The following is a 26,437-nucleotide window of genomic DNA, read 5'->3' as shown; positions in this document are numbered from 1 at the left end:
ATTTGACTAGGACAACGATTTTACACACATAAATAACATATAGACATAAACATACATAAATACATAGTAGTTGTATGTAACAACGAAATGCCACCCGAACTTAAATATAATAACGCGTAAACATACAGATATAAACATTTAAAAGCTAAGTCAGTGAGTTATGACACAGTTTTGAAATTTGAAAAATTCTATACAATTAATAATAAATTAAACAAAAATATTCTGTTCATTGTCACTTTGTTGCAGTTTCAATTATGGCCAATCATAAGAAATATCGCACAAATTGCTGTATATTTTTGTACACATATCTCAATTCCAACGTTTACCAACACTGATCGAAACGGGATGGCGCTTTACAGTAATTTCGCTGCGATTAGCACGAAGAACAGGGAGCCCAATGAAAGCTGCAGGGAACTAGCCGCATCTGATACGCTCTTATCCACCGGCAACACAACTATCACTGGGCGATTATTGGCATTTTGCAAATCACGATAGTTATTCTTCAATACTCGTTTTTCCTCATTTTGGATCTGCTTGAAATTGTCAACCTGAATCCAAACGAAATAGTACAAAAATTGTCAAAAAATAAATAAAAACTAAAACATCAATTAGCGCAAAAGCACTCACCTGCTCCAAAGTGACTGGGAATGTTTCACTAAGCACGATCCAGGTCACCGCCTCGGCGCAGGAGGGGGTAGTCAGTGAACCCGAATAAGTCATGTAACCATTGAGTTTCGGGAAGAGTTGACGCACAACAAAAGGATTCTTCATACGCACGGGTTCGTTGATTTTGTCGAAATCCTTCACATCATCCAAGTAATCGACGATTTGGTCGATAGCTTTGTTCCGCTCGTTCGAGACATGATAGAGTATCGCTATAACGGTTAGACCGTCCTTGAAATTGGACGCCATGGTTACATTGGCATAACGCTTGTTGCGACTCACTATGTGCGCCTCGAGTGGGTAACGCATATTGTTGATGGTGTGCTCGGACCACCAATGCAAGTGCACTTGCTCGACAACGTATTCATCTCGTAAGGGACCGCCTTCCACCTCCATTTCATTGTTAAAGTTAGCCAGTTGAACTATGTATCAGAAATATTTGTTCCGAGGTATTTGTAAAATTGATTATTATAAACGAAAATGACTATAATGAAAAATTAATAAATTAGAGGAGTTTTGTACTCACTGGAATGTCCGTTATTCACGACTGTCACGCCGCTCTGTTTATCTTCGAAGTTGTCAAGTTTCAGTTCGTCAAACACACCCTTCAATGATTTTTTTATGCTCAGATTGATTGGACTCTGAAGAGTGCCGGTATCACAAATCCCACCCCAGCTTGGAAAGACTGCGTTAGTAAGTTTGGAAGATATAAAAAGAAAATAGAAATAATTATTACATACTACTCTTCAAAGAGCTCTGAACAAAGGTGTCAGGCAGTGAGAAATATTTTTCTACTTAAAATTATCTCAAATCCAAAAACCAAAAAAATATATTATTACAATGCATGATAATGAGGGACTAACCAAAGATTATGCTGACAAAATTGCCACCAAAGAAAAGTTGTTTTTTTTGTAAGAACAAAAAAAAAAAAAATTATATTTCTCTCTCTGTGTGATTTCTCTGGTAATTATCTGACAAATATATCTAAGAAGTTTGTGTGAAAATTTCTTATGGATTTCAGAGATATTAATCATTGCACATTTGTCAACACTTTCGCGTTTTCAGCTGTCACTAAGTGTGGATACAATTAGGGTTTGTTGTTTACTTGTTGTAAGTAATTAAGAAGTAATTATAGAAAAGGCTACAAAAACAACCAATGAAAATTTAGTACATGTCTGTAATTACTGAAGATAAAATAATAATTAGTGTTTTTTTTTTCTTTGTTTTGTGTAAATAACTTATCAATGTTTTCACATTTTTTTTACCTTTTATTTAGGAAATTATCAAAAAAGTATGCAAAAATCGTCGTATAAAAACTATGAATTGCTCTTTCACAAATTTTTGCCGTTTTAGATGGAACAAAAGAACTCCTTATTGACCATCTGTTCTTCCGGAACAAATTCATGATGCAACACCTTGATTTTTGAGCTGCTTTCACGTTTTTTTTTTTTTTTTGGTTTCGGCTCGTTATTTTACTTCCATTCCCATGATTGTTGACTTTTTTTGTCAACCTCGTAAACATATGGCAGTTATAATGCTCACCAGGAATGTGGGATCGGAACACACATGATCAAGCATGTCCAAAGAGGCCTGTTTATGGTACTCCTTTTGAAAAAAATTCCATGTTATCGATATAAGTGGAGCAAGAACGCTCTCTTGACATCTCTCTAACACTTGCCTCAAGATTTTCAAGCACCACATCCTTCCTCATTTTATCAATTCAAGAGGTCGAAGCTCGTTCAGAACGAGGCATGTATTCAATGTTCTTTCGACCGTCTTTGAAGGTTTTATACCACTCGTAGGCTTGTGTTTTTGATAAAACTGAATTACCGTAGTAATACAAAAAAAATGGTGCATTAGAATCTGCTATCTTTATCGATTGTCCAGTGAGAATTTCATGACATTTCATAGAATGGAAGCGAAGTTATTGCGTTCTGAGTGTCAGTATGTGTATGTTATCGGTGCGAAAATGAGCTTCGAATCAAGAGCCAACTTTAAATCTAAATTTAACGAAACGTTTCAATTGATGAAACATGTTTATGGCGATGACTGCCTATCCCGTAGAAGAGTGCACGAGTGGTTTCAACGTTTTCAAAGTGGTCGTGAGGACATAAATGACGATCAACACCCGTGATCAGCGGAAATTCCATCGAAACTGTGCGTGAGTTCATCAAAAATCAGCCGAAGTCATGACTGAAATTTATGGAAATGGAATTGAATATCTCCAAGACCTCGATTTATCGCATTTGGCCGCACATTTGGGCTTACGAAAGGTGTGCGCACGGTTTATTCCGCACAAATGGACTGACGACCAAAAATTGCTCACAAACCAATATTTGAAAAACACCATTGTGACCGATTATTTGACCAAAAATTACATTTTAGCCATTAACTACTCCCCGTATTCACCTGATATGGCACCGTGCGACTTCTTCCTTTTTGGGAAAACGCATTTGCCCATGACAGGAAAGCGTTATACAGACGTAGAGGCCATTCGCTGGCGGCCATACGGACCAATGAGCTAAAACACTCTTTCAACATGCTTTTGGGCCGTGCAAAAAGATATATTGAAGCAGAAGGAAACTATTTTGAATAAAATAAATTGATTTTGCCGAAAAAACCATTTGTTCTTGTTTTTTTTGTTTTTTTTTTTTTAAGCCCTATTTACTTTCAAACACACCTTATAAAGGGTTCAAGCTCCTTCTGAAGTTCTCAAAGAGTTTAGAAATATTAGAAATACACTAAGACCTGAAATCATCCGTTATTTACAAAATTTTTATTAAAAAAATCGTATTTGAGCTGTGATTCGAACCATTGCTTGCGGTATAATAGTCCCCCACATTCTTCACTCTACTACCCTCGTAAGTAGATTTCATATGTAGATTGCCAAAAACATATATATACATATATATTAAGAAAGAAGCAGAAGCTCTCGAATATAAGTACGAGCTAATTAATATTAATATACTACAAAGCTATGTATGCTGTAGCATGTTTGTCCACTTCAAGCAACTAATTTTTCAATTACCCACAATACATGTGAGCAAGCGCACATATTTAGACTCAGTCTAGCTTTTGTACACTCGAATTAGCATTTTAAATCACATGAATTGCGCCAAAATTTTAGCTAACTACTAAGGCACTTTATGCGCTGGAAGATAGGTGATGGACTGAGCGTCTCCGATGGGTGTCATTGCCCGACATTCGGCCACAACAATAAGAGCGGTGAATAAAAAATAATAAAAACACATTCTCAAATTGCGCGAATTAAGCAAAGAAACGAAGACACAAGTGGAAGCGCAACGGCACTTTATTTATATTTGCATATATACATATGTACAGACATATTAACATACATATGTGGAAATGAATATACATATGTGGGCTAATTTTGCAATTATACGCTTGGCAATAGCTGTCCAGTCTATATAATAACAGTAAAAATTTAGAATGACCATTTCGCTGCCACTAGTCTCCCGGAGAATCCCATACAAACATACAACAGTATGTAGTTGCATACATACGAGTATGTATCTGGAATAATGAGGGGTGGAGCAATTTAGCAATTTACGCGCCAAACCCCAGAATGCCCACAAATTATAGGAATTTAAAGTGGCTTAAGCATGAATTACACGGTGACAATGGAAGTAGCGATCAAATGTGGGCTAATGCTAGCATACAATCAGACACGTAAACACATTAGTGTGCTACTTAATAATTTTCTATTAAATAAAATTTAAATATTGGTTTTAGAAAACATTTGAAAGAACAGATTGTTCTATAAATACTCAAATAATTAATTTTATTAATTTCGTCCAATGTGAGAAGTTATTAACAATCTTTACCTGAAATTTAAAGTTGTGGAAAGAGCTTTATTTTCTGCGTTTTTTCAAGTAATATTACGAATTTTTAAAACATGAATTCGTCGCTTTAATTTTTTTAATTAATTTTTACTTAAATCCTATATATTTAAAGTATGGTAACTTGAGGTACTTTTTGCGATTAGAGAACAAAAAGAAATATTAATCATCATATATGTTACATGACAATATTGTAGTATGAGTTTGTTTATAGTTTGTATTTTCGGAAACAACAACATTTGGACGACTTTCATGAAATTATTCTAGAAGTGATGTACTACCATCCATAAGCATTTGTCCTTAATGGGGCTGTCAAAAGCTGTAGAGTCAAAAGTTGTAAAAAATAATCGCGCGAAATCGATCGAGATGAATATTTTTAGTTACTGTTATTTCATTGTGACTAAATTATTTAGGGGCAAACACTGCAAATCACGGGGAAATGAATGAAATGATTTTTTCAAGAGAGCTATATGATGGTGCAAGCTAGCATATTATAACGGGCGATTCAAGTAGACGTACTTTTTTCTATGGCCATTTTTTGACAGATCACGTGTGAGTCGTGTCAAGCTATCATGTTATTATTGTTCATTGTTGAAGAGCAATCTGAAGAAATTCAAGAGCTGCTATTTCATTTAAAAAACACAAGGGTTTGGTGTGTTTTGACGTTGAAATCATTGATTCATATTTCTTCGAAAATGACGGTGAGAACGTAACCATCAAGGTGACCGTAATCGCGCCATGATAACCGATTATTTAATACCTGAGATTGAAGCTCATGATCTCAGCGACCTTTGGTTTCAACAAGACGGGCCCGCTTCCCTCACATCACATCAATGAATGGATTTATTGGGAGCACACTTCGGTGAGTCACGTTTCGGGCCGGTCAATTAGCCACCAAGTTCGTTGGACATCACATCGTTATACTTTCTCAAGTGAGGATATGTAACGTCTAAAGTCTATGTGGACAATAACGCCTCAATTCACTACTTGGTGCAAAACATCACATGCGTCATTTGTCAATTACAAGACGAAATGCTCGGACGAGTCATCGAAAATTGGAATTAAAGGATGAACCACTGAGACGTAGCCGCCGCCAATATTTGAAAATGATAATCTTCAAAAAATAAATGACAAAAAATGTTCTTTCGAATGATAATAAAGATTCTCCATTAAATCTGAAGTTTTTGTGTGTGTTTTTTGTTTTTTTTTTTTTCTAAATTAAGGAACCTCGAAATTTTTTAATGTATGTTTCATTCAAGTTGTGAAGTATTCAAAGGAGAACTGGAAGTACGTCACTGTGTGACATGCCCCCACTTTGTGTCGACTTAGTATCGACTTCACCTACCGAATGTTTCGGTATAAAAATCTCACTTCTATACATAAGAGTCACCCTAATACATAAGTATATTCTAAATTGACATACTTGGTGCAATTGCTACACAGTAAACTTTTGTATTATTTTAAATAAAGACCCAAAAATCACATTTCGTACACTTGACTAGAACTCAACAAGTGCGTGCATTTAGTGGTCACTTACGTGAATTAAGCTATTTATATAAATTTGAATTTATGCCATAATTACCTTCATCTAAGTCCCGGTCGGGATAGCTCCAATGTGAAGCGTCTGTGCGCTGCAGACCCAAGAGTAGAAGAAGCGCTGCAAATAGAAAATTAAATAATTTAAAAACATTAACAAAATATTCAACTAGTTTTTTTGTACGGAAATGCCATTACGCTTCATAAAACACATCAAAAAATGCAAAAAACTCATGGAGACATCATAAAATGCACTGGTATTGCAGAAATTACCCAAAATTATAAGAAGCATTCAGCGATTTTTCACCTTTCATAATTCGCCCGAAAATTCGTTTTAATTGTCGGTAATAAAAACTTTGCCAAAATTTTCGAAATAAAAACATAAACAAGTATCTATGTAAGTATGTATGTGCACGTCGCCGCCCTTTTGAGTTTCATGAGTGTTTTCGTGTTGATTTGAAGCGCGCCGACGTTTGAAAGAGTGTGCCACTTCCGCGTCACGACGACACGCTAACCACGTCAGTCAGCTAGCTGAGCAGCGAGCAAGTGAATGATCAACTCTTGCCAAAATGAACCGCGTGCAACAAGTGATACACAGCTTTGCCACGAAAGTCGCGTTCCAGGATGATTGGTGCTTTTTAAATAGAAATACATAGAGACATCGAAGCCCCCTCAATATTAAATGTGCAATTTTTTTTTTCGCCTGGTGGCACTTTAGTAGCAGTTTAATTACCGCATGATCAAATTTGACTAGGACTGGTCGAAATTGCAGAAATTTTTGCCTAGTGGAGCTCTAATTACCGAATGATCAAAATTGACCTGGACTAGCCCGACTTAGGCCGAACCCTAATGTTAATAATAAATGTGAAAATTTCCGAAATATTTGCCTTGTGGAACTCTAATAGCAGTTCAATTACCGCATGATCAAATTTGACCCGGACTGATCCACATAAACTAACAAATCAAAATTTTTTTTACCATTTTTACGAAAGACGAAAAATTTAACAACGAGTTTGTTGGAAGTTTTTTTTTACCCTAATAAGCCATCCCAGCCGAGACTCTTAGCAAGTTTATTGAAATATTCTTTTCTATCCAGCAAGTTGCGCCGATATCGGGACACTAAAGCTATCATACAATATAAACGGCCAAAACCAAGTTTTTGTATGAAAAGTTTTATTTGGAGCTGGGTATTATAGCTTTAGTGTAAGGAAAGTAAATGTTTTCATCAGTTTGAGTCAAACTCGATCAGATGATACGAAACTGTTTAATTGACGATAGACTTCGGATAAATTGGATTAAAAACATTTATGAAATACCCATCGTCTCGCCTAAGAGATAAATTGTGTAGAGGTATGATCGTTTCTACGAAACGCCTAATGTAAACACTACATACTGAATCAATCTCTTGAAAATCGGGTGTCGTAACAGGAACGGACATGGACTTTCTTACTTACATACGTTCGAGGTCAACAACAAGTTTTCCTTATTCAGCGTTTTCCGTTTATTGAGTAACATTTTTGGCTGTTACAAACTTAGTCAGTAACATCCACTGAGGTCATATTTTCCTCCGTTTTTTTTTTTACATCTTGAAAAATAGCTAAATTTTTTATACAGATACATGTATGATAGATCAACGCCATCTCGACGAGTTAAGCCGCAGACAAAGCGTTGGTTAAATCAATTAAGAGAAAATATAGAACGCGCTGGTGAACTTAGCTCCATTTACTTTTTGGAATTCACCTCACCAAAAAGAAAGTCGGTCTTTGGAAGTTCAATTAAATTGCTTATAATTTTACAGCGTCAACTGAGCACAGAAATTTAATTTTCAATATTAAGAAAATATTCAATCTACCTGGAATTCCCCTTCAAAGTGGCATCACATTTACTACAGTAGATTATTGATAATTCTACACACAATAACAATAATAAATTTTACCCACGTCTTTCATCTAGTTATTACCTCTAAGAGTAGTACCGTCTCAAAATGAAATCGTCCAAAAATCTAAAAAATGTAAAAACAAATTTATATATTTTCACGTTAGCGAAGTCTTATCGGGATTTTACTGTATACATAAAGTTTAGGTATGCGCGCTAGTGACAATTTGCCAACGGTCTTTACTAAAATTAGACGCCTGCTAGCGCGCAACCTTGCACTTGATAGCCCCGATTCAGAAACGAATCCCAGTGGCGCGCCGATGTCTACCATTTAGATTTATTAATTTGCTATTGTTGTTGCATGCAACAGCTGCCACTTGGCGCATACGTGCAATTTGTTGGTGTTGCTTTTGTCTACATGCCACACAACGCTTGGCGGGATATTTTGCATCACAAGCGTCTACTAACTCAATGGAATGAATAATTTAAAATTACAAAAAGAAAATAGTAATTAAAATTATTTATTATTGTTATTAGCAAAAACAAAATGTAGACGTTGTAATACTTTAAATGTTCCAAAATGCACTTGAGTGTGGGAGCCTAGATGGCGGGGAATTTTGTTCACTTTGCCGAGCAAAATTTTCGTGCGCAAAATTTGTTTGATCTTTCGAACATAAACCATTTACGTGGAAAAATTTAGCATAACACAAATATAAATACTTGAAAAATGCAAAAATTTCAAAATATTTGTATAAATCTGTAAAAATATATTTCAAAGAAGAAGATTATAATCAAATATAGAGGGCAGCGGACTTTTTCTTTAGCCATGGCTATATGACATTATATCCGGGCATATTGTACCTGTAAGATGGTTTTGTATCGACGTCTTTGGATACCGAGACGCTGCAGCATTGTATCGAGTAAATCAAGTAGAGGTCAATAAAAGTTTGTGCAAAGATCTGAAACCGCTCGACCTTCCCAAGCGAAATCGCTCTATGGACTCTTGAAAAATTCCAAGCAGATCCAACGTTTTCAAGCCAAATTTTAATCATCGATGGGCCCATTTAAAAAGAGATTCAAGAACTACCATATCGCGCCATAGTAATGGACTATTTGTTAACTGAAATTGAAGCTCGCGACATTTGGTTTGCACAAGACGGCGCCAATTCCGACACATTGCATTAATCAATATATTCATTGAGAATACACTTCGAAGAGCAGATAATTTCACGTTTCGTGCCGATCGATTGACCACCAAAATCAAGTCATATCACGCCGTTAGACATTTTTCTGGGAGGTAATATAAAGTCTAAAATCTATGCGGACAATCCGTTTCAATGCAGACCTTGGAGCAAATCCTCACCCGTGTAATTCGCCAGTTACCAATTGAAATGTTCGAAGAAGGCATCGAAAATTGAACTCAACTGATGGACCATCTGATAATCTTCAAAACATAAATGCCAAAGAATGTTTTTCCGAATGATAATAAACATTCTGCATTAAATTTGAAGTCTCTGTGTTTCTTCTTTAAAAATATTGGGTACCTCGAAATGGATCACTCTTAATATATCGATCATATTAATGTCAAGAATTATCCGAGATGATCTGTACATGAATACGTATAGTCGGTCAGCTGGTCATCTTCTGACAACTTAAAGAAAAATAGATCGCGGCTTCTTCAGTGGCTTGTGGTCAACTGCTCTTACAGAACAGATTTTACGTTTGAAAAAGGCTTAACATAAAGACTACACAAAAACTTTCAAAGATACATTAAATGTTATTCCAAGGGTTCAACATTTCCACCATTCAGCTGCTACAATATTCTGTTACAACACTCAATGCAAATAACACCCAGCAGTGTCTTCAAATCATTGTTCCTGATTTCGAAGCTTCAGATGGATTGACTATCTGGACGCCCAAAGTTAAATCCATTGGACTACAATTTGTGCTCAAGGCTGGAAAATATGGGCTGTCGAATGACACAGTGAATATGAGAAGAGTTTAAAAAAAGTTATCTTAGTTAATACCAATAACATAGTTTGATTTTTGTCATGGTCTAATCTTGTAAGAGAACTTATGGCAGAACTAAGTATATACTATACGAACATAGAATAGTAATAACTCACATTTTCATTTAAATTTACCCATACCCATTCATTTTTCCTGTTTAAATTAAAGACACTACAGCTAAGACTATTAAAATAAAAAGTTTTAGCGACTCTCATTTCCCCAGCAATTTTCTCAATGACATTGCACTTGCAGTGACAAAAATTCACTTGCTAAGTAAATAAAATGACTTTGGGTATTTTGCTTGTCATCATGCTGTCAAAATCTAAAAACGTGACAGCTTAATTGAGCGACTAACACATTGCTACTGGCAGCAAACAAATGGGCAGGCTAAAACTAAACGATGCGTTGCACTTGAAATTTGTGAAAATTTTCAAACACATATAGTATGTACTATATACATACATATGTGTATTAAGTACAATGCAGGCATATTTAGATAGTGTATAAATTATGGTTTCACACACAAAATTCTGCGATTTTGGTTAAATATTTACAATATTTAAGTTTTATACAAAGTTTCAAAATTTATATAAACTATTTTTCAATATTTTTGTTTTTAATTATTTATCTAACTTTTAAAAACGAATTTCAAACAATTAAGAGACTATATACCATCGTATTCTTGGATGCTTAAGTATAGAAAGCTATATATTACCAAATTGATACGCAAGTCGAGAATTTTGTGCCAAAAGTAAGTACTTGACAAACCCCAAACCCACAACGCGAATATCTTCTAATATCTTATTGTAATATTTAATCCTTTAGGAAAGGACAGTACTTGTAAAGTACGATTGAGCTTTTGAACCAGTTAAAGAGAAGAATATGTTACGAGAGAACAGATTAGTTCCCTAATTAAAAGCATTGCCTCTTTAGTTCACAATTTCTGTAAGGCATTCCACGACTTTAAACGTTTACAGCTTATGTTAATCCATAATGAAGATAACTTTCTTAAATTACAGAAAATTGAAGAGTCATATTATTTTTGAATTGAAAAATTTGGATATTGAAGTAAAATCAATCCACTGCAACGAAATTATGTTACATAACGAAATTCCGTCACGCTCACACTGCTCAAAATACAACCATACTGAAACTAAACTTATTTTTAGCGCTTTTTATGATTGGTTATAGTGGTGGTTTAAAATATAAGAGAAAGTTAGAAAGTGGCCACCTGTTTGAAAATTTCAAAAGAAAATATTTTATACTATATAATAAAATCTCAATATGCTTATAAAACTAAATATGTTTAGGAAAGTTTAAAGTTGAAAATATTTCAGAGGAGAGTTGCCACGTATTTAAAAATTGAATTTGTAAGTTTACTATATTAGAAGAATAAGAATTTAAAACCAAAAAAGATTTTAGGAGAATACTAAATATGTTGAAAATATTTTTGAAAAGAGTTGCCACCTATTTAAAATTAAATTTGTAATATTAGCGCAATATTGAATTAGTTTTTTTAATTGAATTGATGTGCATACAATTTTTTCATTGTTTTGTGGTTTAAATAATAAGAAAAAGTTATAAAATGGCCACCTGTTTTAAAATTAACAAAAAAAAATACACTGTATAATATAGAATCAACAAGCTTATAACAGTAAATATTATATATGAAGGAAAGAGTAAAGTTGAAAATATTTCTGAGGAGAGTTGCCACCTATTTAAATATTAAATTTGTATTTGCCTATTTTAATAATTTTTTAATTGATTTGAAGTATAATATATTACATTCTTTGATTATTTGGTGCTTTAAAAGATAAGGAAAAGTTAGGAGGTAGCCACTTGTTTAAGAATTTCAAAGAAAGAAAGGTGATAACATTAATTTTATATTAATTATTTATTATTATGACTACAGAATGCATACGAAACTAAATACGTTTAGGAATGTTTAAAGTTAAAATTATTTTTGAGAAGAGTTGCCACCTATTTAAAAATAATATTTGTAAGTTTGAATTGAAGTACATTACATTTTTTGATTATTTGGTGCTTTTAAAAAATAGGAGGTAGCCACATGTTTAACAATTTTAAATAAAGAAAGGTGATAACATTAATATATAAAGACGGCAAAATGCAAACGAAATCAAGTATGTTTAGGAAAGTTTAAAGTTGAAAATATTTCTGAGAAATATTGCCACCTATTTAAAAACAAAATTGAAATTTAACATACCAATGCAATATGTGTGTCAAACTGACGTGCGTGACATTTTTTGAGTATTTGGAGGTTCAAATGCGGGTAAACAGTTAGAAAGTGGCCAAGTGTTTCCGAATTTCAAAAGAAAAAAAATAACAACTTCAAAAAAACACTTATGAAACCAAATACATGTTTATGAAAGTTTAAAATTGAAAATATTTGTGAGGAGAGTTGCCACCTATTTCAAAATATATCTTATAAACTTAGCTTATTACTGTAATAGGGTCTAAAAACTAAACGTGATTGTAGAAAGCAATTTTTGGAAACTATTTTTAAGTGGCAACACTCTAGAAATTAATCGAATAAACATAATTTTACAATATTGTTATCAAATGCTCTGATTAGCAAAGAAATTCCATTAGCAGTTTATGCATCGTTCTACAGTTATCACAAAGCAATTATATTATTTCTAGAATTTGATAATCAAAATAATTTAGTATTTTAAATATGTTTAATTGTATATTAACGACACATGCAGAAAGCTTCATTGCTATCACTCGTTTTGTTGCTGTTCTTTTTTCTGATTTAAAATTAGCTATGTGTGGCTTTCGCCAGTACTGATTTATTTCTTTCTTTATTTATTTCGGACAAATTCGAAATTTTAGTGCTTTTTGGCTAAAAACTAAATTATTGAACATAAAAGATAGAGCTTTTTGCTGACGCTCGTTGACGTCCATTTGTAATGAAACTATGTTTTATGTGCCGAGACGTCAGACGACTGATACTAAATATAAAATATTTATATTTTAAAAAATGTCTTGCATTTTTTAGTACCAATACACGCACATAACACGTAACCAAAACACAACCACAAACGTCCCCTTGCTCGATTGGCCAATTGCCCAACAGCTTGTTGTTTGATAATACCGACAGAAAAGAACGAAAAAGATCAGCGCAACCCTAAAGTAATACCAAGTGGAATTAATAATTATGAAAAGCAGCCTACACAACCGCAAATAAGTCGAATAATGTCTTTTTAAATGCCACAAGTGGAAGCAGAGATCTTCACTACACATACACCTATACAAACAGATGTAGCTGCATGTCATATAAATTTGAATAACCGTAAATATACATATGTGTACATAAGTTAAATATGTATGTGTGTTTACATATTTGCAAACTGGCGTCTGTTTATCGCTAGTGGCGGCCAACAATTCGACATAGATTATAACCATATGAATTTGAGGCATCAGCGCCTTTGACTTTTCTGCGACTTTTACGACTTTGACAGAAGTGCTGCGGCTCGTGAAATGTTTTTTCTTCGCCTTATAGATGTGATTCCATAAATTCCTTGAGTCTGCATTACTTAATACTTGATTTTGTTTGTGTGTGTGCGCGTTGTGTGCACTTATGCTCTCGGCATTTAGCGACTTATCGGAATTCTCGAAAATAAAACAAGAAAAGTTTCGCTACACAGCAACACATGCTGATGTTGATGGACAAATTGGATTTCGAAAAGGATTTGTTTATTTTGCGTCAGCAATTTGGAAATATGTTACAGAAGTTAATTATCCACGCGAAGTTCATAGGTTTTCCATAGAATTGCTTGTGCATGGAATGCTGATGTTCGCCATAAACAAAATTATCTGATGTTGATTATTGATGTCTGTTGAGTTTATTTCTGCAATTATTTAGAGTGAAAAAGAAAGAGTTGATGGCCTGTAATAAATAACATCAATAAATGATCGATTTTTTTTTTTTATACCATGTGATCAGAATTGAACAAGACCAGTTTTTACACATAAACTGAAGTAAAGTCAACGAAAATAAGCTTCGAGTCTTCGAGTTAGGTTATATGAAACTTTTGTCTGCCTCCTCTGTATAAAGTCTGTTAAATTGAAGTAAACTGAAAACCCATGCTGAGAGGTCGCAATTACAAGACTAAACTTAATGACTCATCCGATCATTTATTCACCATCATCCAGATATTCACCATGCACCAAATCTTGGAAAAGATCCGTGAAAAGAGACTCGACACACGAGCAACGAGAAGGTACAATATTCTACAAGAATACACAACTGCTGGTGTACGCCATTGATAATATATAGACCTAAGGAGCAGAATAATGGTATAAAATTGCAAGACAAATCTTATCAATTCAATAACAATACTTCGCAGATAACTGCGTCTAACAGGATAAACACCGCAACCCAAAAGAAAGAAGAGTTTCAAATATAACTTTTGCTTATAAGTGGCCTTACACATTCTTCCTCGCCTTATTATACTTTAATACAATGACGACAGCTTCTGATTACTCAACTCTCAAAGAGCTCAAGCGAAAAATGTTTATGGATCATGACCTTAGACAAAGTAACAGGCGATGAAAAATTATGTATGTATATATTCATCTCTAACGATTATAAACTTCAAAATTTAGTTATATTCTTAAGAACTAAATATTTATAATTGTACTATATATTAATAAGCAAGCGATTATTAAATTTTGTTGTGTTACTAAGAAAATTGCGGCAAAAATGTCTTATCGGTCTGTAAATGTATGAATATATGTCTTACTTATTTTATTTTATACTCATAGTTCTTTTCAACTTGCACTTTCCATAAATTATTAGAAATGATAAGATTTAAATGACATAATCTAAAAATATAGGGGTTTCAGATGCATACTTTTATGTTGTGTGGATTAGTGGCAATTTTTCAGAATTCGCTATGACAAAATATTTTTTCCCGTTATTTGAATCAGAACATAAATTTGCAAGTAATATTCTAAAGAACATTTTTATTATTATTAGTATTTTTTGAGGTCAGACTATTGGATTACACTAGTTTACAAATTAAAATAAAGGCCGTGGGCTTAAAACTTTTTTGGATTTCATAGCATTTTAAGCAGAAAAATCTTGCGTATTGCCAGACAATTTTTTTCGGACAGTTTCCTGTAGATTGACTTTCGAGAATAAAGAAATCCGAATTTTAAAAAATGAATCGCCGATTTCTAACATACATGAATTTATTAATTTAGTAAATAAAAAATATCACAAAAACAAATTTTTCGAACTTGCTAGTGACTATAATCCTTAATAGATGCATATTTGTATTATTTCGAAATTTCGGTTACTCACCAGTAGAAAACGAGGACTCTTAACGATTTTTCGAGGGATGTATGAAAATATTACATTTTTTTAGCTTGGAAATTTTGGTTAGCATAATTTTTGTTAGAATTTTTTAAAAATTTTAGATATTTTGGTTTCATTCAAGAATAACATTATCATTTAAAGGGTAAAAACTTTATAAAGCGGTGTCATTAGAAAATCTAAAAGAATTGAGAGAAAACATAATTATGTTAGAAACGATATGATTTTTGGCGGTTAAAGGGGTTTTTTTGATCATTGCTGAACTATTCAAATGCAATGATTCAGAAAAAGTTTGTTCAAATTATGTGGTATTGGCGATAAAATTACGTGTGCGAAATTTCAGATCGATATCTGAGAAGCTGAGAGATTAATGCAGTTTGCGTATATACAAACATATAGTACAGACAGACAGACAGACAAGCATGGTTAAATCACTAAAATTGTATACATAATTTTCAGGGTCTCCGTTTCTGGTTGTTACAAACATAGTAAAATATGTTATTAAGTGTGTTGCAATAAAAAAATATATGAAAATTATATATATAATCAGATTATGCAGGAACTGAAGCCGCCCGACCTTCCCAACAGCCATCGCTTCGCTCCATGGGCTCTTGAAAAGTTCCAAGAAGATCCAACGTTTTCGAGCCAAATTTTGTTCTGCGATGAGTCTCATTTCTGAGTATGCAAAAAAGCAAAATTGCCGCATTTCGGATAAGAACAACCTGAAGAGATTTAAGAGCTGCCATTCCTTTCAGAAAAAAAAAAAAAACGGTTTGGTGTGATTTGTGGACCGGAATCATCGGTATATATTTCTTCAAAAATGATGGCAGTGAGAACGTAGGCGGCAATGGCGACCCTAATCGAGCCATGATAACAACTTGATGCCTGCAATTGAAGCTTGTGATCTCGCGCGACGTTTTGTTTCAACAAGACGGCGCTACTTCCCACACATCGCATCAGTCAATGGATTTATTGTGAGAAAATTTCGGTGAGCAGATAATTTCACTTTTTGTACCGGTCGATTGGACATCAAGGTCGTTTGATATTATACCGTTAGATTTTTTCCTGTGGGGCTAGTCGAAATGCCCGAGCGAATCATCGAAAATTGAACTCAATGGATATACCATCTGAGACGTAGACGCCAACAACATTTGAACGAGATAATCTGCAAAAAATACTTGTAAATTCAAACAATGTTCTTTCGAATGACAATGAACAATCCACATTAAATTTAAAGTTTCTGTGGTTTTCCTTAAAAAAATTAGGGAATTAATGGATCACTCTTTATAGAGCATGACAAATGATTTTTCTTAAACAATTTTATATTTTTAATATATTTAAAAATATGTGGTAATTTCTTTGTTCCTATAACACAATTGATACGCTTATATTATGTATACCATTTCATACCATTAATATCGACTTGACTTGTCAACCATTTAGTAGTCGGGAAACTCCCAGATAAGCGCATATAACATAAATTAGATACCTTAACATAGCATACCATCAGACATTTATGTGTAATGTTCTTTATGCTTTGTTTGATTATTTGATTTAATTGCGTTCAACATTTCACATTCTGTTCGAAATCAAGCACTTGAACTAATTAATCATTCAACGACTTTCTACGCCAGCTCGTTTGACTACATACGCTACAATTTACATATGTACATACACTACTATATCTTTATGTTTGTACATATGTATAGGTATAAGCAAATTATAAAGTAGTGATAACACATTTATAGAAACAAAGCAATGTGATCAATCAAAATTTACTAAATCTTTTCAGCTATAATTCAATTCCAGTTAGCAAGCGATAAATATTGCCAAAGATGCCATGGTATATGACTACGATTTCACACTCAATTACCCGCGCATAAATCACTTGATTTATAGTGTGAAAATCAGGTATTAGTAGTAGATAATCGTTAAGGCACATGAATTATATTTTAGTTGTTGTGCCACCAACAACTCGCCAGTGTATATAAATTAACGTTATCGAATTAATTAATTGACGGCAAATTTTACAAATTAACAATGACAATTAGTATGCCACTGTGGAAAAATATTTATGAAAAATGTTTTGTAATACAAAGAGGGTGATAATAAGCTCTCAGCTGGCACATATCCACTGATAAAATAGATTTCACGTTACTTTCGACCATTTTTATGCAACGGCATTTTGCGTAGTAAAATTGTGTACATTACCGCTTATCTGTTGTTGTTGTCAACACAAATCCACTCATTATTAAATAATTAACATTACATGAATAGTGATGAATTCTTAATTAAATTAAAGAAATTTCCATTAGATTGTGATATCTGTGGGATAACAAGCGTTCTGTGTGCTGTATATAAGAAAAGTACATAATTATATATACACACAAATATTATATATTTTTCTCTTAGTGCTTATCTGGAACATAGGGTCTCATATATGTATATATGTACGCATGTATGCGCATACATAACTTCCGCATGGCTTTTACTTTGACCTTTACCTCAGCGAAAAGCGACAGACGGCAACCGAGTGCACACGAATTTCGCACGATGTCCAAATTTATATTTACACAAAATATTAAAAGTATTAAAATTTTAGCGAACCATTGGCTATTTTTGTTAGCCATCGATTGAGAGTATTTATAGACTTCTTTAGTATATAGTATTTATAGACCCTTATTAAATGTCGAATACTTTTTTGCAGACATAAAACATACAAAGTCATAATGCTTTACAAATATGTGTCGTAGTTGTTTTTGGGTAAAAATTTCGATGTACTTAGGATATGCCAGCACCATAGCATTTTTAACGGATTTTTCTTCAATTTGTAAAAAAAAAAATTTTTTTCGCAAAAAATATCGTATCAGACACAACAAGACCTAATCAGTGTGGCTTTAGGCCTGGAAAATCTTCAACTGGCCAGATATTCACCATGCACCAAACCTTGGAAAAAACTCGTGAAAAGAGACTCGACACACGAGCAATACCAAAAGCTTCATCAAGATCGGGAAGGACCACTCCTCCTTGGTATCGAATACAAACGAGATTTCAGACAAGACCACTCCCTATCAAGTGACTTCTTCAATCTACTGCTGGTGAAAAATATTCGAGCTGCAGATTTGAAGTGAGAAGGTACAATTGCTGGTGTAGGCCGTTGATAATATATAGACCTAAGGAGCGGAATAATTGTATAAAATTGCAAGACAAATGAAAGCATAGACAATATTTCGCAGATAGCTACTTCTAACAGGATATACACCGAAACCCAAAAGAAACAAGAGTTTCAAGTGCAAGTGCGCAAATATTCCATCAATAATCATTGATGTTTTATTGATTCTTTAAAGATATGTGTGTACTATAGTATAGCTTCTAATGGAATATTTTTGGCATCAGTTATAATTCCCATAATATCTTATCTTTCTAGAATTCTACAGTAATTAATTATGCTTAAGCGAAATTAGTCGACTTTATATATATATTTTTAAAATATAGTAAAGTTACGATTAAAAGGTTAGGTTAGTCTGGTAGGAACAGTTTTGTTCCTTAACGACTGCAGACGTAGTTTCTTAGTCATATTCTTCCAGTTTGTCATACCGTGAGGCAACCAAATGTTTCATACTTTGGCTTGCCAATGCGTTCACAAGAGTGCATATGAGTGCTCAATTGTTTTTCTGTTGAATTGCTGTTGACATTTCCAGCATCTTTTCGATCTCTCAACCACATTCTGCAGGTTTGTGCTGCCATCAGACTATGACCACTGGGTCTGGGTCTGGGTCACTGTTCCAGCCATCTTCCTATAGTTCCTTCTATTTAGTGCCATTTCTGATCTAACAATTTAGGTTGACTTTCGATGTTGTGACAATACATTCAAAGGTTGTTTTATGTCTGGTGCTTGCCAAACCTCTATTATCCACCGTTATTAAAGCTCCTGCTATGCACAGAGGATAGGGCCGCTGAACCCTTACCATTGACCTACTGTAAATAGATTTCCGAAAGCCCACCTATCACACTACTGCGCCGTGGTGCAGGAGATATAGCGACGCACCAAGCCCCAAGTTGAGCTGGTTGGTTAATAAAAATTCTAAATTTTTTTAATTATTATAATAAAACATAAGAAGTTTATTTACGTATATTTTATTCTTCGCCATTTTTGCCTTTCCAACAGAGTGGAGGTCTTCCTCYGCTTGTCCCCTTCCCCGGCGGGTACTGCGTMAAAAACTTTCAGAGCTGGAGTTTTTTCCTCCATTCGGACGACAATGTCGTCGTATATCTCATACAGCTCATCGTTCCATCGAATGCGATATTMGCCGTGGTCAATGCGCAAAGAACCATAAATGTTCCGCAGAACCTTTCTCTCCAAAACGCGTAACGTCGACTCATCAGATGTTGTCATCGTCCATGCCTCTTCACTACATAGCAGGACGGGAATAATGAATGACTTATAAAGTTTGGTTTTTATTCGTCGAGATAGGACTTTACTTTTCAATTGCTTACTCAGTCCAAAGTAGCACCTGTTGGCAAGAGTTATTCTGCGTTAGATTTCAAAGCTGATATAGCTGTTGGGTCCAAGATAGACGAAATTCTCAACGACTTCGAAGTAATGAATGTCAACAGCGACGTGAGTGCCTAGTCGCGAGTGTGACGACTGCTTGTTTGATAACAGGAGATATTTCGTCTTGCCCTCGTTCACTACCAGTTCGCATTTTCTTATATGACTTAATAAGTTGGAGTTTTAGTTTTAGTATTATTAAAAATTATTTAACAAAATACGTGAGACAAGAAGTGCTTGAGAATCGGTTAGTTTTATTATTCATTTTTATTGTCCACAAAATAATGTAAGCAGTTGATTTTTAAAATGCAGTTACAAAGTATTTTTAATCTACGGCAGTAATGCCATTACTTTAAATGGAGTGCTCTTCAGTATTAAGCTTTTATTATAGGTTATTAATGTCGGTTGTTCAATATTATAATATATTAAGAGTATGTACAAGATGATATATATATATTTTGAATAAATAAATATGGAAGTGGATCGACCAGAAAAATATTTTGTATCACATCGGTTATATAAAACTTAATGAAGAATTTAATCCATTTTCAAATAACTAAATCAGAAAATAAAAAAAAAATTATCTATGGTAATATGCCAAAGATACCCTTTGAATATTGATAATATATAAAGCCATTTGAGACATGTATGTACTGAGGTAAACATGTGAGATATGGAAGTAATGAATTGTAATTAAAATCAGCGGTAATTAAAGAAACACTTCATGACACGATCTAATGGCCTGTTAAAAGACCCACAATTTGCCTTACTCAGAGCCTTACTCAGAGCAAATCACTAGTTCTCTTGCGATCGATCTTGGGTCAAAAGGCTTTTGCGACAAAGTATGTACCGATGATTGCCCAAAGCTGGCAAAGCTTCAGCGAAGCCCAGCTATCTAGTGGTAGAACACAGAAGAATACGAGAGCACCGATCCGCTCCCATATCAAAGATAGCGGTTCTAGGGTAACTTGATAGCTCATCAGCTTTACAGTTTCCTGTGATTAGCACCTATACCAGTCTTATCACAAAGACACTCGTTGATATTTGAAAAAAAAAAGAAGAGAATTAAAACAGTTCTTCCACTGAAAATATAAGAGAGTTTATCTGAAACTTTTATTTGATGTTAAATTTATAGCAATACTTTACCTGCTTTTTTGTAGTTAACAAAAGAAGCGAGTTTAACCCCAAAAGCCATTGTAGGTTTTTTCTAGCCTTTAGTAGTTGCCTTGAGCAACTTTTTTCCATAGCTTCCTCCAAAGCCATTATAAGTTCTATAGTTACTCTCTAAACGATTTTTTTAAAAAGAAATTGAGACGTTCTTTTTTTGCCTTACTATCGACGCATCTTCTCAAAATATATGGTCAGTTAATGCGCTTCGTAGTGGAGTGTAAGTCTGGTATACAAAGGCAGATATACTCATATAAACAGTAGAAATTTTAGTGATCGATCTCTGTCAAGTTTTTAAAATTAGATTGACCCTTAAAAATGTCAATAATAATTGATATTTAAAAGATAAAAATTTAACACTTGTTGTTAACACGAGCTATTCAAATTACTGTCAAACCATTGCATTTGATTTCGAGCTGTTTTGACATGTTCACAGCAACATCGATCAATTTGAAGTGATTCGGATGGAATAACTCAGGAAACAGACACTCATCAAGTATGATAACTTTTTTATTGCTTGATTGATGACTTTGACATGAAATTCTGATAATTTTTAATAATAGCCTATTCTTATTTTTCTCAAATATATATTATATGTTCTTTTAATCGATTTGGAAAGCCATTTTGATTAGTAATGTATATGGCACGATCTTCGGAGATTAAAAAAATAAATACATAAACAATTTTATTTAATTTTTTTTTTCACATTTAGTCTACGATCGTTTGAAAATTCCATATATCAATAACCAGCTAGCTAATTAAGCTACACTTACATATTCTAAAACTTCATTAGGACATAACCTTTTATCGTGAAGTCGATTTCTTACCAATTTGCAATTGACTAAAGCTTTGAGCTTAGTAGTTACTTAGCGTAGAGCATTTAGTTATCTTCTTATGAAATTGGAAGCTTTGAGGCTTAGTGATTGCATATAGTTATCCATGGACTCGAAACCCGATCGTTTCAAACGCTGCTACTCTCTTCGACTCTCGCTTAAACTTAAACCTTTTAGATAAGCAGCTTTCGAAATTATCACAGAACATTTCAATCAAAAATTATATAAATTATAAAATTATATAATTTGTAAGCGCATACTTATAATTTTTACCATGGGGCAGCTCTTAATTACCTAAATAATTTTACAATTGCAGCTTTCAGACTATATTTCCCATAGAAATTACAGCTCTAAGTGAAAATCGCATAGTTCACTGATTTCTTGTTTGCTTTTGTTTTTGTAATTTATGCAACCAGTTACATTATCGAAAATAGTAAAACATACTCAGCTTGAAATTACCATATGTATCCATAATTTCCTCATTTCATTTTCATTAGAGTATGATGAAACTATTAGGAAGCCTCACTTCGCTGCAAGCAAGTTGCCGAACTAAAACCARTTTGAGTTTATGAAAATTGTAATTTGTTTTTGCCATTGTATTGCAGTATTTCTTAAACGTTTTTCACAAAATTTTCATTACTTTCATTAAGTACACTTGCAAACATAAAAGTAGGCTTGATTTCTGCTAAAATTAGTGTTGTACAGCAAGACAATTAAAGCAAGAACAAGAAAAAATGTTAACTTCGGCTGCACCGAAGCTAATATACCCTTCACAGGTGCATTTCTTTTAGTAACTATGTGTTCAGTTTATATGAAAGGTATATGCTATAGTTAACCGATCTGAACAATTTCTTCGGAGATTACATTGTTGTCTGTGCCGAATTTCGTGAATATATCTTGTCAAATGCAAAAGTTTTTCATACAAGAACTTTTTTCCGATCGTTCAGTTTGTATGGCAGCTATATGTTATAGTGGTCCGATATCGGCAGTTCCGACAAATGAGCAGCTTCTTAGAGAGAAAATGATATTTGCACAATTTCCAAACGATATCTTAAAAACTGAGGGACTAGTTTGTATATATACAGACGGACAGACAGACAGACGGACATGGCTAAATCGACTCAGCTCAACATACTGATCATTTAGATATATACTTTATAGGGTCTCCGACGCTTCCTTCTGGGTGTTACAAACTTAATATACCCGGTTTAGGGTATAAAAAACGTTTGACGGAACCAAAACTATGATACCCTGCACAGTTATGTTTTTTGTTTTATAATTCAACCCTTTTGCAAAACCTTGATTTTGTTCGACCAGTTTATATGACAGCTTCATATATGTATGGATGTTATAGCTGTCCGATCTGTATGTGATGAGCAATATGTTTGGAGATCTTAACCTTGTCTTTAACAATATTCTTTCGTGAATATATCTTTTCAAATAAGAGGATTTAAAATAGAATAGCTTGATTTTGATCGGTCAGTTTGTTTAGCAACAATGAGCTATAAAAGTCGGATTTCGTTGGTCCGACAAAGGAGCAGCTTCTTGCGAAGGAAATCACTTGTGCAAAGTTTCAGATCGATATCTCAAAAAACTAGTTGGGATATACGCAGACGAATAGACAGACAATAGCCAATCGACTCTCGCCACACTGATCATTTTTATGTAAACATACTTTATAGGACTTCTTCTGTGCATTAAAAACATCATGCTAAACTTAATATACCCTCTTCAGGGTATAAATATGCTTGAGTAATAATAGTTTCACAATGGAATTTATCATCCCCACGATCGAAAAAAAAAAACAAATCAAAATTTTATAAGCACAAATGTACAAGATGATTTGCATTTTCGGAAAATGTTTGCGCCAATTTTGATGGCGGAGATAAAATTAAAATTTTACTGTGAAATTTATGTATCACAAATATAATTGATGTTTGTACATTTTCTTTTTTTTTTCAAAAGAATGCAAATATAGTAAATATGATATTTTATTTGGAGCAATGCACTCAAAACTGAGACCCTCAGTTGAGTGTCTATATTAGCAGACTTCAATTGGCCACTTCTCTGCTCTCTATGTTTGAGCTCTTCTTTTTTGTCCAAAATATTAAAGTGAAAGCATTAATAAATTGGTATAATAGCTTGATATGCCGGTATTCGATTGTACCAGTTTATTAAATGTATACCAACTGTATGTCCGATTCGTCACTAAATAATTTTTAATGAATGAATCACGCCGACTCAAATAATATTTTATGAATTAAAATTGTGAATTAAATTTTCTGTAATCATTATGTGTTCATAAAAATGTAACCCGAAAATTTATTACCATGACAAAGTGTAACACTCTTAAGTGCCATAATTAACACTCTTATCGTGACTTCAAAATTCGTATCTTAGCAAAGATCAACCGAAGAAAAACGTTTATATCCGTACGTCGAGAATGATTTACACCCAAAAAAAATAGCCAACGATAAGATTATACTGGGTTTGCAAATTTTTGTTAGACGCAAATCTACAAACTACTGCTATCATTATAGATAAGTACAGGTAATGATCGATGGTCTAGTAGTAATTTGATTCGTTAAGAAAATTACAGCTTCCCAATTAAGTAGATTTTCGTGGAAAAAACTTCACATTCATCGTGGTTCAAAAATAGACTGTATTAAAAAAAACATTTACCTTCGATTATTTTCTAACAGATATATAAAGCTGTGTGAAAATGTCAAGCGAAATTTCAAATCGAACTTCAGTAAAGCCGTTTCGTCAAGTTCGGGAAGTTTTGCTCGCCAACTCAAAAAACAGCGTTTCGATCATAAAGCGTCTAAAATTTTGAGCGCCGATTAAAGTAAGTTAAAAAATTCTTACGAATACGCTCATATCTCCGAAAGTATTTGCCAAATCAGCTTCAAATTTTCGGCAAAATTTCTTAAATATATGTAGATTCGAAATACATACATATATGCAAATAAAAACAAAACATTTTTGAAAATTCAAAAGTGAATTTAACCCCTTAAGTATAAATATGAACAGAGTTGCCACACTTATTAAACTTTAAGTGGGTTAAAAGGCAAAAAAAATATTTAGTACATTTAAGCAAAAAAATTTTAAAACAGTTTCAAAATAAGTATTGCCACCTGATTTAAAACATAAAAAAAAATTATTTGGAGAATAAATCATTTAGGATTGAAAGAATAGTTCATTGAAAATTTCGCATTATATTTGGTTTTCTTAAAGCTTTAGTATCTCTTCATATTCTTAAACAAATATTTTAAAAAAGTGTTGCCAACTGATTTAAAACAAAAAATAATAATTTTGAGTATTTCGAAAAATATTTAATGGAAAAGAGATCGGTTTTCTTAATGCTCTAGTGTTTTAACATATTCTTAAACAAATAATTTCTAAGAAAATTTGTTAAAAATATGTTGCCACCTGATTTAAAATATGAATAAATAATTCTTTGAGAACTTCGAAAAAAAATTCCGGTTTTCTTAAAGCTTTGGTGTTTCAACATATGCTAATTTTCAAGAAATTGTTTAAAAAATGGGTTGCCACCTGACTACAAATTTAAAATAAAAATAATTTTCGAATAATATTTGACTAAAAAGCGACAAAGTTGTTTCAACATATTCTTAAACAACGAATAAAAAATAGTATTGCACCATTGCGTTGCCACTTAATATAAAATGCAAAAAAAATAATATTTTGAGTATGTCGACTAATATTTAATGCAAAAGAGACCTCTTAAAGCTTTAGTATTTCTACATATTCTTAGAATACTGGTAAACGAAAATGCAATCTCTGTAGGCGAGTCGAGCATTTACATGACTACCAATTAATAAATCATAGGTTCGAATACCGTCCAAGACAGAATTTCAAATTACGGAACACATTTTTCGGTTAACAACACTTAAGTTCAATCCTTAAACTTTGATTTTCTGGATCTTAATCAATTTTTTTTTTTTTTGCTATGAACTGTAATTTACTTCAATACATGCCATTTTCCACCGCAGCTTAAAAGAAAATGTGACACCGCGCTTCGTTGGGTTAACTAAATTGGTGAATAATCTCAACTTTAAGGTCTTCTTACTTCGCTATTCGCGCCAAAAACAAATTGCAACAATAAGTTAAGCAACTAGATCGAACTAGATGCCGCTCTTTGTACTAATTAATTAATTAATTTAAATTTGCAAATAATTGTTCGCAAGTGCATTGCTATGTTGCACAAATGAAAGCCACACACACACACATGCATATTAATATACAAAATGAAATAAGATTTATAGAAACGAAAGACAATGAAATTTCTATTTACCAAAGGTGCAGGACACTTTCGCGTGCATTCTGCTTGTTATCCTGAAATTCCACACCGAAATCAAATAACGAGCACTTAAGCAAAATTGATTTACTAATTATTTTTTTTTTTTTTTTGTGTTTGTTTTTGGTTTTGCCGAAAAAATAACGTATGTTAGACAAAACTCTGGCACTGACCACCGGTGGACACTTGTCTCAAAAGCTAACAACAGCAATAAACAAAAAGAACAGCGAAATCACCGTCATCTGGATTAGGACGGGAGGACCAGCAAACCGTAGCGGTCAA

General features: G+C 33.3%; 1 protein-coding gene across 2 annotated transcripts; it reads right to left on the bottom strand.

The window, feature by feature from the left end:
• Positions 1 to 26,437, bottom strand: LOC108970470 (putative carbonic anhydrase 3). 2 transcript variants are annotated; one of them, XM_018935878.1, is made up of 5 exons: positions 26,153 to 26,437; positions 6,106 to 6,180; positions 1,190 to 1,348; positions 628 to 1,085; positions 1 to 548 (listed from the first exon to the last, which is right to left on the bottom strand). In XM_018935878.1, the coding sequence occupies exons 1-5, from the start codon at positions 26,178 to 26,180 to the stop codon at positions 354 to 356; spliced, it is 915 nt and encodes a 304-aa protein (XP_018791423.1). In that variant the 5' UTR covers positions 26,181 to 26,437; the 3' UTR covers positions 1 to 353. The 2 variants fall into 2 exon arrangements, with proteins under 2 accessions (XP_018791423.1, XP_018791432.1); XM_018935887.1 differs by lacking the exon at positions 26,153 to 26,437 and adding an exon at positions 6,333 to 6,503.

Source organism: Bactrocera latifrons, unplaced genomic scaffold (assembly GCF_001853355.1).
Source record: "Bactrocera latifrons isolate USDA-ARS-PBARC rearing strain unplaced genomic scaffold, ASM185335v1 scaffold_107, whole genome shotgun sequence".
In the NCBI taxonomy this organism is placed as follows: Eukaryota; Metazoa; Arthropoda; class Insecta; order Diptera; family Tephritidae; genus Bactrocera; species Bactrocera latifrons.
The sequence above is the reverse complement of the archived record's forward strand: the minus strand, read 5'-3'. Positions and strand labels throughout refer to the sequence as shown.